This window comes from Daphnia carinata, chromosome 6 (assembly GCF_022539665.2).
Source record: "Daphnia carinata strain CSIRO-1 chromosome 6, CSIRO_AGI_Dcar_HiC_V3, whole genome shotgun sequence".
Classification (NCBI taxonomy): domain Eukaryota; kingdom Metazoa; phylum Arthropoda; class Branchiopoda; order Diplostraca; family Daphniidae; genus Daphnia; species Daphnia carinata.
The window spans coordinates 8,308,943-8,328,762 of NC_081336.1; the positions used below are offsets into that span (position 1 = coordinate 8,308,943).

At 39.5% G+C, this 19,820-nt stretch overlaps 1 protein-coding gene, 2 long non-coding RNA genes and 1 pseudogene across 6 annotated transcripts; all 4 read right to left on the reverse strand.

Moving 5' to 3' along the window:
* Nucleotides 1–2,531: 2,531 nt before the first annotated feature.
* LOC132087741 (uncharacterized) lies at nucleotides 2,532–4,382 on the reverse strand. Of its 4 annotated transcripts, none has more exons than XR_009421288.1 (6): nucleotides 4,144–4,382; nucleotides 3,924–4,071; nucleotides 3,400–3,842; nucleotides 3,231–3,331; nucleotides 2,907–3,155; nucleotides 2,532–2,849 (listed from the first exon to the last, which is right to left on the reverse strand). It is a non-coding gene; the product is annotated as an uncharacterized LOC132087741 (long non-coding RNA). The 4 variants fall into 4 exon arrangements; XR_009421287.1 differs by having other exon boundaries at nucleotides 3,231–3,335; XR_009421289.1 differs by having other exon boundaries at nucleotides 2,919–3,331.
* A 442-nt stretch (nucleotides 4,383–4,824) lies between these two features.
* LOC130702450 (DNA polymerase delta catalytic subunit-like) lies at nucleotides 4,825–8,607 on the reverse strand (annotated as a pseudogene).
* A 2,217-nt stretch (nucleotides 8,608–10,824) lies between these two features.
* On the reverse strand, nucleotides 10,825–16,051 carry LOC130702449 (mast/stem cell growth factor receptor Kit-like). Its single transcript, XM_059495742.1, has 19 exons — nucleotides 15,910–16,051; nucleotides 15,106–15,463; nucleotides 14,772–15,029; nucleotides 14,549–14,706; nucleotides 14,316–14,477; nucleotides 14,073–14,252; nucleotides 13,834–13,990; nucleotides 13,584–13,754; nucleotides 13,365–13,508; nucleotides 13,185–13,294; nucleotides 12,867–13,121; nucleotides 12,635–12,779; nucleotides 12,337–12,564; nucleotides 12,127–12,271; nucleotides 11,929–12,056; nucleotides 11,707–11,861; nucleotides 11,520–11,642; nucleotides 11,319–11,448; nucleotides 10,825–11,245 (listed from the first exon to the last, which is right to left on the reverse strand). Exons 2-19 carry the CDS (start codon nucleotides 15,446–15,448, stop codon nucleotides 10,872–10,874), a joined length of 3,366 nt encoding a protein of 1,121 aa, XP_059351725.1. The 5' UTR covers nucleotides 15,449–15,463; nucleotides 15,910–16,051; the 3' UTR covers nucleotides 10,825–10,871.
* Nucleotides 16,052–16,806: 755 nt separating this feature from the next.
* LOC130702407 (uncharacterized) lies at nucleotides 16,807–17,261 on the reverse strand. The gene is made up of 3 exons (XR_009004306.2): nucleotides 17,153–17,261; nucleotides 16,999–17,073; nucleotides 16,807–16,937 (listed from the first exon to the last, which is right to left on the reverse strand). It is a non-coding gene; the product is annotated as an uncharacterized LOC130702407 (long non-coding RNA).
* Nucleotides 17,262–19,820: the final 2,559 nt, after the last annotated feature.

The following is a 19,820-nucleotide window of genomic DNA, read 5'->3' on the forward strand; positions in this document are numbered from 1 at the left end:
AAGCATTGTTTTCCATTGTTTGGTTTATCATTTATTTGTAAGTATTCAATTATTATTTACACTCTTTGGATTCTTCAATTTAGATTCAAGGAATAACGTGTAATACCTGGATATTTTCTGAAGTAATTTTGTATTTGTATTTTGTTTTACTCGTATGGGAACCGATCCCCAGACATTCAGCGTGCAACACCGATGCTCTAACTTTGAGCCACGAGATACATCAAAGATTTTTATTATCGCATATCATATGTTATCGTCTAGGATGCTTATGCTGTCTTTCACAACTATATGTTTATCTTTCTACAGTTTGCATAAAGTCGATAGCTCTGTGGTAGAGTCTTTAGCTGCGATACATGTTATCCTGGGTTCGAACCTCAGTAGATGTATATAAATGGAGCAGAATAAATATAGAAAAGAATATTGCAGTATTGCATTTCAGTTTTATTCTAAGTGTAAATGCAAGTCCGCAAGTGGCTAGAAAAAAGCCAACTTGACATCATATGATTCATGGCTCATTGGTAGAGCATCGGCGCGGTATACCGAATATCCAGGGTTCTATCCCTGTATGTAAGTAGTCTGTGGTTTAAGTCCCAGTCTAATATACTATGTCTAGTTTATATAGCTAAATAATCAATACAAAAGTAAATAGTGTAAAATCTTTTTTATTGTCCCTCCTTCCACCCACATATCCACCACTTTAACATACGTTTCAAAGTACAATACACAACATACAATACATACACAAATACACTTAAAACTAACCCGTTGGCTGCCACGCCACCTATCTACAATAGCTACTGTCGCTATCAAAGGGATAGCGACCAAGGGGGCCGGGTGGGCCGGGCTGAGACGGCGATAAGACCTTTACGGAAATGCACATCCCAGGTCTACATCGCCGTCTCGATCAAGGGATACCCTGTGGTGCATTGCCTGGGGCCATTCGGCCAATCTTGGGCAGTGGCGCTGCTCCACCCCATGGCAGATAGACCATGGAGCAGAACAGCGCGGCCCGTCCCTGTCAAGCTACAAAAAAAAGGGGATCAAAGTGGGTGGGTGGCAGCCAACGGGTTAATTTGCAAAACAATACAACATAAAACAAAACACAACCATACCACGAAGACGAGGCGACCACGAGGTGACGAAGGGGCGATAGGGGAGGCGAAGACGGCGTGGCCACGAGGCGAAGACGGGACGACGGGCGAGGCGAAGACGGGACGACGGGCGAGGCGAAGATGGGACGACGGGCGAGGCGAAGAAGGGGCGACGGGCGAGGTGAAGACGGCGCGACCACGAGGCGAAGAAGGGGCGACGGATGCGTAGACGGGACGACGGGCGATGCAAAGTCGGGATGACGGGCGATGCAAAGTCGGGATGACGGGCGAAGCGATGACGGGACGACGGCCGAAGCGAAGACGGGATGACGGGCGAGGTGACGACGGGCGTGGCGAAGACGAAGAAGGCTTTGTTCTAAATCACAAAAGTAAAGAAAAAGAACTAGTTAGTGGGAAATATAAGATTGTTGTTGTAACCAAACGTTGAAAGCAATTTGACTTACTTCTGCTGTCCGATGGCTAGAAAGACTGTAGGGCCAGCAAATAGGCAGCAGGCGGCTAAGAGTTGGCAATTCTATGGTTGAATGTTCAATTTAAATAAAAAAGCAAACTATAAGAGGCATAAGAAAAATTCAGTAGAAATTGTGTTGAGGTACATGTCTGTGTCCGTTGGTAGACTAAGTAGACATTACAACTGCCAAAATGACTGTCATTACAGTTGACACTGCAATGAAGATGAATATGGTGCACCACTCAGATCACGATTGACAGGAGACCATGAGTGGTTAAAGAGTAGAAGAACGATACTATGGTATTCCTACCCATAGGATTTGCATCTTTGGTGACATTTCTCAACGGGAAGTATTCTTTACAAATGAAGTTTCATGAGCTAAACCTTGAAAACAAAATCCGTCAATGAGATTCTGATAACAAAACATTAGTCTTATACCTCTCAATGAGCACTGCTATAGTTTGATGAATGCAACGTAGTAGGTTGCTAATAGTTTTTTGGTTTGACAGCTGACATAGGTGATTAAAAGACATATACCATAAACACCAAACATTCTGTGGGCTTCACTTCCAAAACACACTCAGGGATGAAAACGTACAGAGGCATCATTAGATTTTCTTAAGTTTTCCATTGGAATATGACATTTAACAGAAACTTTCGAACACAGCTTTGACCGCTCCCTCATAGTCAGCAAGTAAATAGAGGCACAGCAGCGTCATCTTGTTTTAAAATTAACAAACGAAAGATTCATAAAAATTGAAAACCTTGCTTTTTCGATACGGGAACTGCACTGATGTTAACTCTATAAACATACTTTTGGAGCGTGAATCCCTCCCCACCCACCCCCATATTGGCTACTACCATTTCAATTTTATTTTAACAAATACAGCGACCAAACCCACGAAAGACATTTTTAAAATATAGCGATTTAACATGTTTTTAAGCCCGATTTTTTTCACTGTCTTTTGTTTATTTATCCAAAAACCTAGATATTTCTAGGAAAATACATGATTTGGGTTCACAGTTCAACAAGGATGCTGATTGCGCTTCACACACATCTAGAAATTTCGCAAGTTGAACTATCTCTGGATTGTTAGCTAGTCAACATCTGTATGATAATACAATTTTCTTTTTTTGAACAGCTACAATGGCATTTCGGTCATAAGATCCACGGAAAAATTTCCCCATTGAGACAAGGACGCCAATTGTGCGTTATCTTGTGCCTATTTTCAATTAAATGGATACGCCGCCACTTTTCTGCTCGGAAGAGCTCACTTTGGCCTGGACTATTATTTGAATGGTGTAATTAGTATACATTGCATACATTAGATTGGATCAATTACTTTTTGGCATACGTTCTTTAATTGTGTGAGGCTGTCAAATCGTCGACAGGCGGTATCTAAAGGAGTAGATCACCTAAGAGCTTGCAGACTCATCAATAAAGGCAAAACTATTAAAAAATTATAAAGATGGCCTGAAACCAAATTGTAAAGAAAATTAATTTTAGTTTCCAGCACTTCAGTACAGGTATCATCGTCAGCGTGGGCACAGGTGATTTTTCCATGTTCATTGTTTCAGGTCACCAACTTCTACTAGATGAGTCAAGAGGAAATGTGGTTACACGAACAGTAAATTAACCCCACAATTCAACTGATAGATAAAAATACCATGATGTGTGGAAGTGAAATACACCACATCACAACTATTCAAACTGTCAGAACATTTACCACCAATGCAAAACATTTTCTGATTCATTGATCTTCATCACCTAGCTTATACCAAGAAAACCAAACACAATTAGTGCAGAACATTTTGCTGATGAAAGTTAACATATACCTGACAAATTTACTGCAGACCAGCAATTCCTGATGGACTCCCACACAACATTCCGTATAAATATAACAGTAGTAATTCCTCGACAAACATCTTGCAATAGTGGTAAGTATAATGCAGTAACCGGTAAATATAACATTTCACATGAACAACAAATGTGAACGGAACCATTCGAAAATGAAGTAAACAATGTCAAAAATTAATTTGAACAAAAAGGATTGTAGCTAAAAAACTACCAGAGAACAAAGTTTTTCTTTCCACCGTTTCCCAATTTAAAATCAATTAAAGAAACATAATTGTTAAGCAAATTTCACTGTGTACCTTTTTGTTGGTTGAATTAGGAAATGGCTTACTAGTTGGAATAAGTTTTTTTCTTTTACCCAAATTTGCTCTCCGGGCAGCGCACTTCCAACCTTTTCTGCTGATCACAGTATCTGCATGACGCGCTGCAGAATTATCACAAGTGAAGAGGAAAAATGAATTGGAACACAAATGAACCTTGCTAATAAAAAAATTAGCTATTTCACCTATATTTTGTTAGTGTCCATCGATTCAAGAGTTCTTCAAAATCGGATTCAGATGTTCGTCTAAGTCCCCCAGAACAACGTAGAGTAGTTCTCGCGAAGCAGGGTGCTGGTATCGGGGAAAATGCGGAGCAAATCTATCGACTTGCAACTTACACAATTCAAAATCGTTACGATGCACAAGTTAAAAACCTAGCTTTTACAAAGCAAGTAAATGGTATACCTTAAATACACTCGAAGGTAATGCATGGTCATCTTGGCAAGGCGTTCGCCAGACCACATCGTTCGTACAAGATGGCGCCGAACATTTGCAGTTCCTCCCTTGAATTTCATTTACAGAAAGGAAGGTCTGCCACGTTCGGCTGCCGTGATACAACCTGTCGCTACAACGCCATGTTAAATGTGGCCATCAGCAGCTCAGCTCAGCACAGCAACTGGGCCACCTAGCGACTAGCCCCCTACGAGACTAAAGCAAATATTTTGTTTGACAAATAAGACTTTAATTGGGCGTTAAGAATAATGAGTTAGTATAAATTAGCCTTTCCTAAAAAGTTAAATTAAATTACAAATGAATCAATTACTGAATTTGAAAAAATAAATTAATGAATTTAGTCTATTGCAAATTTGCTACATCTTTCGCGGGTGGCAGTAACCAAAAGAAAAAAAGGAAAGAAAAAAAAATAAATAAATGGAAGTAAAATTTGTTGCCAGTGAAAAAAACTTTTAAAATGGGATGGGAAGAAAAAAATCTAGATATTGAAATAAACCACAAAAAAACAAAAAACAGAAAGACTAAGAACTTAATCTAATTAATTCAATGTGCGTTAGTTCGTACGATGTTTCGCCTACTGGATCATTCACAACGACGTGACGTTTCTAATGCCATCAACATTCGTTTTTCAAAATACGGAATTACATGACGTCACGCATTTTACCGCCTACTAACTCCGAGACTCTTACGACGCTATACACAATTTTTATTAAAATCTTTTGGTTGTGGGGAACTTACTGAACAATGAGTCGTGTAATTTATTGTTTTCAATCTATTCTACAGAAGCCAAGCCATTACCTGTATGCACCATCATTGAAGAGAGCGGCAGGTTGTCAGGGCAGGCCGAATCTTTTCATAAGTTTATCCTGTTCCGTGAGATCTTTTCTAACTTTTGTACTCATATAAAAGATGGGACAATTTCGGCTAAATGTGACAAATGATTAGTATTAAGTATGAAACATGATTATGATATCACTCAAACTATTTACTCGGAACAAAGAATCTCTTCGTTGAGACTTCCCTGGCACCGTTGACATTCTGTCCATAAACGATTAAACTTCTCTTTGAGAGCATAAAATTGGCCAATTTCCCTCTGGTAGAACTCCGATTCTTTCGGCTTGCAAAATCTGTTTAATTGGAACAGTAATTTTAACAAACATCGCCGAATTAGGCAGAAATTAGACTTACTTGCATACAGCCCTATCGTCTGGAAGGACGATTCTGCATCCAACACAGGTGGATTTGCGTGTGGTAAAGCTAGCCAATCCACCAATTTTTGAAGTAACAACTGAAGGCGTCCGGGTATGGTAACCATCTACAATACGGAATACAAACGGTTCAATTATGTCAAGCAAATAAAAGCGATGAGTCCGTGTTTACGTAGCAACAATGATTCCGCTTTAGATCCAAGTATGGGTTCAAAAATCCGAACAAGGGGTTTTGAAAGCTGATTTTCCAAATAGTATTGGGCATCAATAGGTACGCTGTGTTCCAGGACAAAAATCAAGTCTTCCGCCTAAAGAAGACTGTGTGAAAACTTAATAGTTCATGAGAAATTTGAAATCCAAAGACGAACCTTGAGGTAGGCTGGTGTATTTTTAGCAGCTGCTATAATGACATACGGAACTCGAACCCCTAATTTTGTGATAAAATCACAGTATTCCAAAACATAGTTACGCTCTACCTTGGTAATCACCAGAAGTGAGATATCGCCTTTGTTGCACTGCAAGTCGGAAATTGTTTGTTTGGCGTATTCTAAGGCTCCATCCGGTTCTCTAAGAGAAAATATCAAACCCTCAAACTTCGAATACTAAAATTGACGACTTTTTGATTACCGCTCCATCAAAATTTTCTGCAGACAGCTATTGATAAGATTGGCAACGAGTTGACAATTATCACGACGAACGGTTTCTATACCCTTACAATTCATTTTGTCAAACTTTTCAGGTTTGGTCCAATGCAATCCTGCATACCTGTGAAGACAGAAACAGTCAGTACAACTGGTATCTCATCTAACAAGTCTTTATAAATCAGAACCGTAATTACCTCTTTTTGTTGATCAATAAATAGGGGTAATAGACCTTTTCCAATTCCAAATAAATGGGTTTGACAAATTTTGCCGACACAAATGCGGCAGCTTCTCAGCCTAATTCCATGGCTTCGGCCACCGTGGGTACACCGAATTTCACTGTTACGGAATCTGTGTTACAATAAATTACCTGACGTGACGTTAAATAAAAGAAAATCCATTAGTCAGTACTTCTGCAAATAATTATTCACAATCCAGGGATATTACTATAGCGTCATGGACATAGCCATTTTTGACGCAAAATTTAGACTCCACTTCCTCTCTTGTTTTCTCAATCATAGTTCTGCCAAAAGCCGTCACACTTTGCGAAATTTCCAGACAAGGCAATTTTCCGACTTGGGCGCCAGTGAAACCGTAAATGTACAAACACGACGGATTCTCTACAGAGAAACAAATAGCATTACATCAGTCAAATATCATATTCAAAATCTATCGAGAACATACTTCCGGAGGCATCCTTGGATGGTTGACAATTTTTTCAATATCGGGATCGAAACCAATAAAGCATTCGATCAGCGCCCATCATTCGACGTGCCCACTCAAAACTACTTTTACCTTAACTTAACCTGTTCATACCGACCCATTCGAATCAAGTTAGTACGAGGGCATCAAGGTTTCAAAATTACACAGCGTTAATTAATTGGATTACCGTTTTGCCGGAGCCCATGACAGCACAAGCAATCAAATCTGTTTTGGCAACTGAAGGTTTCTGTACAGGTGTTGGTTTTATGTACCCAGAATTCTTAATGTTTTGAAGTAGTAGCGGGTGCAGGCCGGCTTTTTCGAATGATGTTATGTATTGAGGTACATCTTTTCCTGCAACCTAAAGCAAACCCAATAGATATTTTTAAATCATAAAATACAGTTTCGAGAAATGGCTTACATGGAGGATGACTTTATCAAAATTGTTACAGCATTCCCTACAGACGAGGCCCTTAATCAGTTCCTTTTCATCGCATGTCACAGCTCCCGGAATGTATTGTTCATGAGGATTTCCATCTTCCGTCAATTCACTGAATAGATTCGTCCAGCCTTTCGAGGTGTGGCCAGCTTCATGACACTGGGGTAAAACAATGAACACTGGAACATAAAATATTTTTGTGAAGATACAATTGATGTTTATGATGTAACACTTGCCGACACCAATGCCTCCTCCTAGTGGAAAATCCCTTGCTACATGGCCCTCTTCTTCGTTAAAAATGAACACTAAAAATGTTTTTCTGTTGTTTTTTTTTTACCTCATGGCAGGTACGACTTCCACCACCACCATGGCCCCCTCGTGGACAATCCTTCGAGAAATGTCCCCTTCCCCATACTATAAAAAGCATCAAGAAGTTAAGTTTGCACATCTTTTTCGATATTTTCATCTTAGTTTGTGACGTCAACGGACCACTGCCACCACCCCCACCAGCTCGTGGACACTCTCTGGCAAAATGTCCTTCTCGGCACTGTTAAACAAAACCATATTAAAGTAATCACACTTTTCTTTTCTTTTAACAAATAGGTGCCACTGGCCATGGCTGGTTGCCACTGGTGACAGTTTACGGGTCGCCATGGGCGCCCTTACACACCTTCGCTTCGGTTTATTGAATTTTTTGTGAGGAAAGGTAAACATTTATATAGGGAAATAGCAATGAGTAAACAAGTAGGAGGGAGGGAAATATACACTTCGCACTGCGGGTAACTACATTCTTTCATTTGATTATTGTTTCCATTGGGATGGCTGCGAGGTATCGCGCTATTTCCTCGAGTGTGTTTAGGGATTGATTTCTATTACTGTTGCTTGGATGTTTATCTTGGCCAGTATGGCTACTATTCCTCCAATATGTGGGTTGTGTTATCGTAGTTGATTTTTGAATTCTTTTAGCCTTGGTCTGTGGGGTTCCCTAGCGTTCCATTTGATAATTCTTAGTGGGGTGGTCATGGTTTGGCTGTTTTTTCCTTGATGGTTCAGTTCCGGATTTGTTTAAGGCTGTTGGTTGTGTTCTTTTTCCCTGGTTCCTTGTTGTGTCATTCGACTGATGTCTAGTCTCATTTTGCAAGACTTTTTCTTTTTTTCGAGCTATCCTGTCGTTCCTGTCCTGGACAAACATTTTGTATATTAGTGTCATGCGGTTGTCGAGGCTAGTGAATCCGGTTGTCATCTGTGTTTCTAATTTTAGGATCGGTTCTATTAGTTGTTTTATTGTATTGATTTCTTTTTCAACTTCTTTCAGCCTGTTATCGATTGAACTTGGTATACTTGGGTTTTCTGCCGCTAGCTGGAGTTCGACTACTTTCGCTTTGAGCTGGTCAATTTCTTGCTTAAGTGTTATGTCTATATTCATCCTATGTTCTTCCGTGTTTATGTTTGTCTTTTTTATAGGTTCCTTGATTACTTGTGCTGTACTGGAATGGATTCTGCCGGCTTCTATTACCGAGAGGTTATGGTCGTAAGCGTACTTAATTATTTTTTGTTTGTTAGCAAATATAGGGCATTTTGCTGTTCCTGCTGCATGGTCAGATTTGTAGCAAGTCGGACATTTTGGTGGATTTGTGCATTGGCTGTACGTGTCGTGGGCGCTGGAGCAGGATCTGCAAGCTGTATCGTTGGAGCATATTTCTTCAGGGTGACCAAATTGCCAGCATTTCCGGCATAAAGACGGTCTAGGTATGTATCGTTTCACCGTGAAAATTTCGTGGGCAATGGTGACTTCGCGTGGTAGCGTACTGCTGCTGAAGTATAGTGTGACCAGAGGTAAGTTAGTTAGTGTGTTGTTTGTGTCACGGGATGTAAACCTTTTAACTTTGATTACACTTTGGTCAGATAATAACTAATAGTTCTTCTTCACTGTTGTTTGTCGGAACATTATATATCACACCTCTAACTTCTTGTTCGGATTTGCAGAGCGAGCACGAGATTGCATGATCGTTCACTAGTTTCGTGTTGAGTAGGGTGGTTTTCTGTATATGCGTGGATGGGTAGATGTACAGCTCTCCACGTTGAGTCCATTTCGTTCCCGGTATTACTTGGCCTATTGTGTCGATGAGTGCTGTAATGAAGTTCTTCTTCGTAGTGAGGTTCATTGCTCGAAACGAGTATGGTTCCTCGGCTAGCCTAATGATTACCGGGGCTCCGCTTGTTGAATTGCTTGGATGGTATGGGAAATTGGGATTTGGTCTTGCGTTGTGTCTTAGGTTGTTTTTTCTCTTCAGGTGTGTCATCGGGCGCTTAAGCTCTCTTTTGGCAAACGCCGTTGAGTAAGATTTCCAATTACAAAACGCTTTTAAAACTGCGGGTCTATTTTACTTCTTATTTATAGCCAACTATTAAAATTGAAATATTTAGCACCCGCATAGCGAGTTGTGAACCTGGCAATACCATATTGGTGACAAGCCAAAAAAACATTAGGGGCACGGGCATAAATATTGCCAAATGCTGTGGTAATAGACGTCCAATTATGCAAATTCCTCACCAAACAAATAAGCGCACCATCATTACAAGCATACCACTTGAAAGGTTCGAATATTTTCACAACACTCGAAATATCTAAGAAGATCAAGGACTTGGACGTGATTTTCATCGAAATCTTGCAATTTACACATAATTAAGTCTTACCCAATCGACTAAATGTCTTAACGAAACGTTCGTGTTGTTCAGGATATAAATTCACAGCAGTATGAAGGAGGGTAAGAGGTGTTGAAGAAAACAGGTACAAATAAAACAACTAAACAATTATTGTCACCTGTAATAGGAAATTTAGCCTTTTGCCAGAAGTATGGCGAATGTCTTCTGTTTTAATGATGGGAATAGCAATTCAACTTTGCCAAACTTCTTACGCACCAGACGCTAAAAATTAAATAAAAATCATCATGTACATACACGAGATTTACTTCGTTAATAACATAATTTACCCCTAGGTAGATTGTCGGTAAATGCGTTCGAGGTTGAACTTCCGCACTTCCATTCCATGAAATTCCATGGATATTTTTTCAGATTGAGGTTGTCAGTCCCGATTTGTCAAAATGCTGAAACAAAAAACAACAGTGCAGTCATATAATTAAAATATACCCTTGATCTTACCATGACGTACGTCTTAATTCGTTTTGTGTCTAACACGTATACCGACCTACCGCAAGTGCGAAATAACGAAGGAGGGGGAATACTAGACATTCATTTGTGCGAGACGTAAACAGCGAAACACGGTAGTAACAAACAAACGAACATACCTTGAACTTACCGCGTTCTCTTGTTTTAGGATTTTTGAATAGTCATCAGTTTCCACCGAGTTTCATACGCCTTGCCGGTAAGAAGATCTCTAGAGCTGATAACCGAATACAATTTAGCTTGAAACAATTTCTCTCAGCTGACGAAAATGTTGAGCTCTTTTGGCTATTCGTTTAAACAAATACCTATTACATCTGAAGCAAAACAGAGAGCAAAACGTGATTTGTCCACGTAATATCTTCGAGGAACTTCGTTGGTAAGGACACAAATAATACTTTTTACGTTTGGCGGGTGAAGAAAGCTTTTTCATCAGTCATCGCTATGCGGGAAGGAAACATTATTGATAACAAAATTGTATTCCGAACGGAAATTCTTGTGGAGAAGTTATTCGTCATTGTTGGAGATTGTGGAGAATCGCACAGGAAAGTTCAAGTATCGTTTGGAATTTTCTTTTGGCATTGAAGAGGCTTGTTCTTGTAACATCTTTGCAAGACCATAAAGGTCTGCAGGCTTTCCGTTGTTTCTTTCTTCATTAAGCTTAACGTACGGTTCATTCATATTAAGGTAACTAGAGCTGACGGCTGACTCCATGTGACTACAAATAATTTCTTCTATTTGACTAAACGTTGGTCTTCCTTTCGGCTCCATGTTCCAACAGTTGGCCATCATATCGGCAATGAAATTTGGCGTAAAATTTGGCTTATCCATGCGATATCCTCGAAGAATTTCCTTAATAAGTATGTGAGCAACATCCATACCTGCGATAGACATTGAGTCAAAATTAAATGGTTGAATAATATACACGAAACGGTTGGATTAGTTTATCCTAACCTGGATATGGAATTTTGCCAAGGGAAAAGATTTCCCAAAGGAGAACTCCATACGACCAGACATCCGATTGGCTGGTAAAGTTTCGATCAACAAGAGATTCAATGGCCATCCATTTGACAGGCATCAGTCCCTGCCCATGAACAGATCGTTCTTTTTTGTTTAATGCCATTGAATTTAATTAATTACTACTAGTTATGATACCTGCCCTTTTTTCTCATAGTTTTCATCATAATACAGCTTCCTAGACATGCCGAAATCAGCCACCTTGGCAAGTCCGTCATCAGCGAGCAGAATGTTACGAGCGGCAAGATCACCATGGAGAACCTGCGGATTACATTAAAACGTGAATAGGTAGTTGAATGAAGTAACAATATGCTGTATCAATTACCTTTCTACTAACTAAGTAGTCCATTCCTCGAGTTATTTGGAAAGCCCAAGAGATTAAGTCTCGTGTTGACATGGACCCATCCGAAGTTGCAGAAGGATCTTGCTGGTATTGCCAAAAAGGTTTAGAGTCTTCTGGATCAGCTGTCGATTTGGCAACTGACAACATCAGGGAATGAAATGAGCCATTCAAAGGAAATGCAAATTCTGGCAAATGGAAACATACTTGTGCTATTTGGTTCACATGAAATGTTGAAAGCGGATCCGTTCAAAAATTCGGTGGGCGAATTTATCTGGAAGGATGTGTTTGAATGAAGTTTATCATAATCCACTACAATATTGTCCGTGTGTGTACTTGAAACATTAATCATTTCAATTAATAATTTGACAATCTGTATGGGGTTAACATTATTATTGTTATTACCTTATGGTATCATTATTATCTAATTCGCCAACCGATTTTAAATTACCAAATTCGTCTACTTGATTGATAAATGAGTTTCTATGCTTGATCAGGTAAGTTTGTAAATTGCCAAATCGGCAGTATTCAACGATTACCAATAAATCACCTGTAATTAAAAGAGATACTGTATCAAACCTTGACACACATATACGGAAGTCTTTCATAAAATACCTTTATCCATTTGCTTAGTGCAGGCTCCCAATAAATTTACAACATTGAGGTGAGATCCTAGATATGCAAGAATTTTCAATTCGCTGATGAGTGCTTCCATAGCGGCGACATCTGTATCCGATTTAACCATTTTCACGGCCACTGTTTTCACAGCTTTATCGGAGTCTTTTATTCCTATAGCCTCGGCTTTCAGAATTCGACCAAAGCATCCAGATCCTAGCACAACTCCTAGATTTTTCAAACGGGTTATTGCATTAGTAATTTTATGGCGTTATTCAGAATCTTAAGGAATACAAACCAAGTTTTAGGCGGTTCCTCGGAAATTCCCACCGTTTATCATAGGGGAGGAATTCAACTTGCTCCTCGATTGGAAACTGGGTATTTAATTGATTAACATTTCCGTTAAGAAGTCTGTTAAAAGCACCAGCAGTTCCTATCTTTTTCTATTAACCTCAATTAAATGTAAAAGTTAGGTAAAAATCAGTCATAAGATCATACAGAAACCTTATATCTTTTTCATTATCACTTACCCTATCTACGTAAAGTTTAACACTGGTAACAAGTCCGACCAAAAATAAAACTGCTGCTGCTACCGAGACTGCAATAACGATCGTGTCCCTTCTCCCATCGTCGTAGGATACAATAAAACTTCTTTCTGATCTTCGTGGTAACAATTGGTTTGTCTGTCTACAGGTGTACGTACCGAGTTCTTCTCTCTTTCCTTCAAGCAGCAGAATTGAAGAAATACCTTCTAAGCGTAACAAGCCAGCATAGAGTTGCCCATCCTAAAATATTACACGTTCATCAATTTTTACATTATTAAAGAATTAACCAATCTCACAGTTCACCTTAAACCATTGGAAGGTTTCTTTTGTCGACGTTCCTACACACGTCAAATTTTGTGATATTCCATTTTGCAATCGGATATAGATAAACGTCTGATTGTTGTTAATTGGTTCTGAAATGAAAAAAGGAAGATTTAATTGATCACCCTTTCATTAGAAATGTTCGAATGTTAACACCCAAACCTTTGACACGGAAAGAAATGGTGCGAATCTCATTTGCCTGGCATTGAAAGACGTAGTTGCTCGGTGCAGTAGCCACAAAATCTAATCGACTTTCGTAAAGTGTCCTTCCCTCGTAATCGAAATAATCCGTCTTGATCTGGGTGCCTAAAGTTTTCAATTCCCGTTAAATTAGGTCAAGTGACTAACAAATACAATTATTTAAGTACATAGAATTATTACCTTCAGGAGGATCAGTTTCATTCATAGGTTGCATCGCTTCGTTATTGCCGATCTGGTACGCCCACGTTGGGGGTTTAGCCATGTCGGTTTCATAGAAAACACGGCAAACTAACGTAACATTACTCCCTATCAATGGGTCGTCTTCACCAACAAATTTTGTTAACTCCATTCCTGTTAGTTATAGTATAAAAAAAAGTACTGTGTGAAAATGTATCCGATATAATACTGGCTCATCGGATGCGCTTCGTACCTAGTACCTCCACATAAATATTCCTGGAATGTTCCTCATTGTTCATCTTTCCACCACATTCATAATGACCAGTATCATCAATAGTGGCTTTCTTAAGCTTCAATCCAACTTTCGGTTCGAAGGACCAATTAGCATCAGGATCTTCTAAAATGTTAACCTACAACAATTATGGGAATTATATTCTTATAATGGCGGCGGTAAATTTCTTTATTCGTTCTCTTATTTTCTCTTTGTTTTACTTTGGATTCGAGCCAGTTCTCGCCTCGAGCAGTATACTTATGCCTGTGAATCAAATATACTTCAACATCTGGATGGGTTGGCCTGCATGAAATTTCAAAATCTATTTGACCATGTGGAATAAGAAAATAGAATTCATTCTTTGCAACGGTGACTAGTTCGATACCATCTAAAGAGAAAAACTTGTTTAACAATTCACAAATCTACCGTAGTGATTTCAGTTTTTACTCCCCATAAACAAAAACGTATTGCCATACTATTGCTATTTGTTGGATCCCATACGGAATGCCCTTACACCCAAAGTAGCCGGTGTCAAAGATTTTCGTATTCGTCAAAGTCATTGAGGATGTCATATGGGTCACATTTTTGCCAAATGTCTTACGAAGACGGCGTTCCACTTCCGTGAGCTGTTACAGAAACAGATAGAAAGAATTCAGTGAAACAACGATTAGTAAATGAAAAATATGAAATTTTCTACCTCTGCATTTTTTAAAAGGTAATCTGGTAATTCCCATGCAATTCTGAAATTTTCCCTTTGATATTCATCCTCAAATGCATAGACGCACGTGATCGTAAGTGTCGTATTGGCATCGATTATTTCCTCACTTTTTGCGGGAATCATGGTCAGCCACTGCCCTAGAAGAGAAGGACGAAGGTGACAATCAGCAAAAAACTAGGGAATTTGTTAAATAGTTGCGTACTTTCTTTGGAAAATTTCTGTTTTGGAGGAATATCCCCTTCGGTAATTTCCACTTTAGGAAGATCCGGACAACAAACACCTCGCCTTCCGCCAATTCGTTTGCAGGTTTTGGTACCCGGAGTCATTGCAACGCTGTTGTACCATATACCACAATCTTTGGCTTTGCGACATGGCGTTGTGAATATCACACTTTTGTTGCCATAAAAACGACAAGTAGCTTCGTCTTCTACGGTAGTATTCCAATCATCTCTCACTTGAACTTAAAAAAAGAATGTTTACCAAATCAATTTCCGTGACGATTAATAATTATTTGAAGATATTATTGTCATAAATACCGTTCTCAGAAGAATCTCTCCATGGAACGAATCCGCATAGTGCTGTAGGATGGTCGGGAAGTTCGTAACGAGAAGTCGTTATCGATGAATTTTTCATGTAACAATAATCATGATCACCATAGACAAACTGGGTACATTCTGGATTGGCAATGCAAAGTTTTCCACACTGTTGTCTAGTATCGTAGCTGCTAAGTATTTGGCCAATATCGTTGCCTGGGAAGTCGCATTTCGGGGACCATTTGAAACCACTGTCACTGGTATGCCAATCCTTTGCGTTACCACCAACTGAACAAAACATTGCAGATAACAAAGACGCCAACGTGAAAGCGTATGTAAGCACCATTTCTTGGTAACCTGTCTAGAAATTAAAGAAAAAAGAATCGTATTTACTACAAAATCCCGGTCTTCAAACGATCACAGTTTAACATAGCCAGTGCACAATCGATAATTGAGAACACGATATATTTCAAAGTTATGTGAACTAAAAATGAACCGATGTCGAACGCAACCTGTCTGGATGTGCTTTGATTATGTTGCTAGCTTTGAAGCATGTGCCAGAAAAGGTGGCACTCATTCTATACTACGTCTTACAACTTTCACCTTTGTCTAAATCTCCGCCTATTGATGTTTTATTCGGCTGTTACTAGGCGGCGAACCGGAATTTCCATTTGCGTCTATCTTGGAATAGTTACGCAATGGAAAACACAGCCGTTTGCCAATCACAGATAAAGCAAGGTTTCCCGCAAACCTTTTTCTTCACTACTTTTAAATTTTAAAGCACCTGATGTTTCCTACAATCTTTACCTGTTTTGTTTTCCTTCGCACTGGTGATGCGAGAAACGGTTAAGCCGAAACCTGTGGTATTAGTCGCAGTTGTGACTGTAATTTCCAACACGGGACTAAAACAATTTGTTGAAAATGGTGGCAACATAGTCCAATGTTGATATTGTAAAGGAAAAGGAAGTTGGCGAATGCATTTGAGGTTGAACTTCCGAATCTCTAACTTCCTTCCATAATTTTTCCGGTCGAGATTGAATCACCCGCAAATTATAATGATTTTCCTTATTTCAGTGAAATGAAGAAACAATGCAGAAGTCATTTAATTCAATATCTATCACTTTGATCTTACCTTAAAGTTCATATTGTGTCATAGTTCTGGCTGATGCTGCTGCTAAATGCAATGCCACCTTAAGCTCTGTTGGAGCTCATATGCACCACTTGGCCCTATTAACTTTTGTTTCATCGGCCCAGTGTCCAACAGATGCATTCCAACCTATTGCATATGGAAGATGAATAAACAGTGGATGGTGGAAACGGTACCCTTAACTTGTAGGATGTTCAGCTAACAGTAAATGGCATTGCACCAAGCTGCTATGTCTTATATTAGCCATCAAGTGGATTGTAAAACATAAAAAAACAGCTCTAACAATGAAAAGAGTCAAAGTTTAAGCAGGGATTAAAAGATTTTAAAATTATTAAATACCTATGATATGATTTCGTTTTTTAAAACAGTGGGCATGACACCACAATTAATGGCTGAGGTTGATTGAAGTTGAGGCTGAAAGGAAACCAAGTGAGACATATAAATAGGAAAAATCTATTGCCCTCCTGAATCCGGGGGGTTATAGCATTTTGTTTCAATTGGCCCAGTGTCCAACAGATGCATTCCAACCTATTGCATATGGAAGATGAATAAACAGTGGATGGTGGAAACGGTACCTTCAACTTATAGGATGTTCAGCTAACAGTAAACGGCATGGCACCAAGCTAGGTCATATATTAGCCATCAAGTGGATTGTAATTTACAATTTGTAAAACATAGAAAAACAGCTCTAGCAATGAAAAGAGTCAAATTTTAAGCAGGAATTAAAAGATTTTAAAATTATTAAATACTTATGATATTATTTTGTTTGTTAAAACGGCGGACATGACACCAGAATTAATGGCTGAGGTTGATTGAAGTTGAGGCTGAAAGGAAACCCAGCGAGAAGTATAAATATTTAGGCCCTTCGTTAGGATATTGTTTTAACTTTTTAAATGTTCTTACCGTATTCTTTCGATCCGTCTTAATAGAAGGAATGTCACATCGTAATTTAATGTATTAATTCAATTATTGATCATGTAACTTTAAGTATTGAAGCATGTATAAAATTCCGGTAGCTATTGGCGCGAAAGTAATGAAACTGTGTTTCTGATCACGGCATCTCGCGGGCAAAATTTGGACTTGCGTTTTCAACTGTATAAGAAGCATGTAACAACTTTAGTTACTTGGGGGAGCGTTAGACATGTTGTCTGCATCTCTGCTGACATAGATAAAGTTGGCTGAGTTCGTTGGGAAACCATCTACAAATGGTTCTTTCGGTTGAAATTGAGTTGGTAGAAATTACTGGGCTATTTGGTAAAAAGTTAAAACTGTTTCAAGTTGCTCAGATATCTGCTTTGCTCATATCTGCTTTATGCTTCCTGTGGTAGGTGGTTGGCAGTGTTTGCTGGTGATATGCATGTTTGGCAAAACCACACATTTACAGTTAAGTTGTTTTAATTTTTATTTGGTGTGCATCTGTCGTTTACTTATCTCGAAATGTTAATTCGCTACGCGAATTAACGAAGAACATAATAATTAACGAAAGACATATGTGGGGATCAATTAAAGGATAATTGTAGACTTTCTATTCATAGCCAAACAATGGCTGGTGAAAAAAGCGCGGGAAAATTTTCGTGTCACGATAGAGAATTCACTAGGTTTACGTTTTGACGTTCAAAGCTTGACGCATTTGCATTCTTGATCTTTAATCCGTCGTTCCTGTGAGTTAAGTTTTTCCGTAAAAGATATTTGGCTGATTTACCAATTTAATAATTATCATAATAATTTGATAATTAATAAGTTTTTTTTTCTAAGGGGAAATTGTCAAATAAAAAACAAAGTCGTGTTTGTAGTTTATAAAATGAGAATTTATTGTGTGGGGGTAGTATGTACATGGAAAAGCCAAGAGGGAGTGTGGGAAGAGTAGTAATAAAAAAAACTTGAAAACAAAATTTAGCGATATTTCCACAGGTTAAAAAGTGAAGAAGTTTGAACTGATAGGAAAAATTTACAAAAATTTTGTTGGTGTGGGAATTGCTATTTACAGTGGAAGATGTCAAAAGTAGTAACGAAATGGGAAAGGAAAGAATGTACAGCTATTTACATATTACATGTTTGAGCCTGTCAGTATTTGATTTTCCAACAGAAATGGATCGTGGATATCGAAAGCGTCGACGAAGGGATGTCAAATAGTAAAACTGCAATCCTGTTCTCAGTCTTTCCGCGACTCGAAGAGGAAATAGACAGGATGGGTCCAATTCTTCACGAAGACGAACGGGACAAATGGGGGGTAGTTGGATCCCTGCGGATGAAGTGCGGCAGGGGCGATACCTCCGTTCTTCTTGAGGGGCGTTTGCGGATAAGATATGACGTCGTTGGTTACTGGATATGCAGACAAAGAGTCTAGGTTTGCAAGATGGATAAGTGGGACGTGTGATCCAATCCATTCTTGCGTGGAAATAGGCAATCCATCAGACTCAGTATCTTCCAGCTGAAACCAGTAAACGTCTCGACCCTCTTGCAGCGCCTTTTTCGCTTCGTATTGACCCTTCTTCTTCTTTGCCCTTCTGGCATTTAATGCTTTGTTGTTTCGCTTACGGATCTCACGTCGCCGTTCTTCATCGACAGTTTCTTCAGGAATAGCATCCATTGTTGGAATGAACCGTCGTTTGCTGTTGACTCGTGCGGACGCCTTGAAAACGAGCGAATGGCGATAGAGTTCGTCTTGAAGGATGGATTTCTCAAGAAATTCAAACTCTCGCTGCTCCTCTTTCTTGGGGTCTCGCACAAGGACAGGAAGGTATCCATTACGAATGTCATGTTCGATTATTTCAAACTGCCTCAGTTCTTCCTCTTCTTCAGGGTCCAACATTATGACGATCTTTTGCGACTGGACAAGAAGCCCGTCGTCAGATGCGATGTCAATCCAATCCTCCGGAATCAACAGGAAATCATCCAACGAAGCTGCGGGCCGGCAATCGGGAACGAGTTGCTCGTGATCACCACATGTTTCGTCAATTGGGACACCACGACACTTTTCAGCGTCTTTTTGTGGGACATTTTTGGTTGCACGTAAACCCAACTGCTGCCTCGCAACCTTGGACATGCGATTCACGCTCACCGGAATACGGGACAAGAAGGATCGCTGTTGGTGACAGGCCAAATTGGGAAGAGGATCAGCAAGGCTCTCCTGTTTAAATGGCGCCGTGTGATTTCTGACTGGAATTCGCGAATGGAATCCGAATTGGCCTGCAATTGTGTTGCTAATGGTCGCCACAGAAGATAACGCGGACTGGATCTTGGCCGGCTTGGCGGCAACGACGTGACTGCGCACACGAGTTTGCACATGGAGAAACTGCCGTTTCTTGCCAGGAAGAGGCTTTGGTGGTGCAAACACGGGCATTTTCACTCAATGGATGAACAGATGGATACCAAACAAAATGAAGTTTGGTGGTGAAATGCACTGAAATAGCTTGCAAAATCACTTGAAAAATCTCTCTTTGAATCGTTCGGTAAATCTCAGATAAATCTGGATAATACTTACTGGAACAGTGAGTGATTCCATGGTTGATTTGCGTGGGGGTTATCATTTTCCTCCTTCGGACCAACACGACCATGGGTGAGTTCCTGC

What these genes read in the sequence shown, in the direction of transcription:
- LOC130702449 (XM_059495742.1), bottom strand. Translation starts at nt 15,448, where the DNA reads ATGGTGCTTACATACGCTTTCACGTTGGCGTCTTTGTTATCTGCAATG. An exon ending in TGAAACTGATCCTCCTGAAG is followed by an intron (nt 13,509 to 13,583) that starts GTAATAATTCTA and finishes TGAAAACTTTAG; the next exon opens with GCACCCAGATCAAGACGGAT. An exon ending in GAGGAACCGCCTAAAACTTG is followed by an intron (nt 12,565 to 12,634) that starts GTTTGTATTCCT and finishes TGAAAAATCTAG; the next exon opens with GAGTTGTGCTAGGATCTGGA.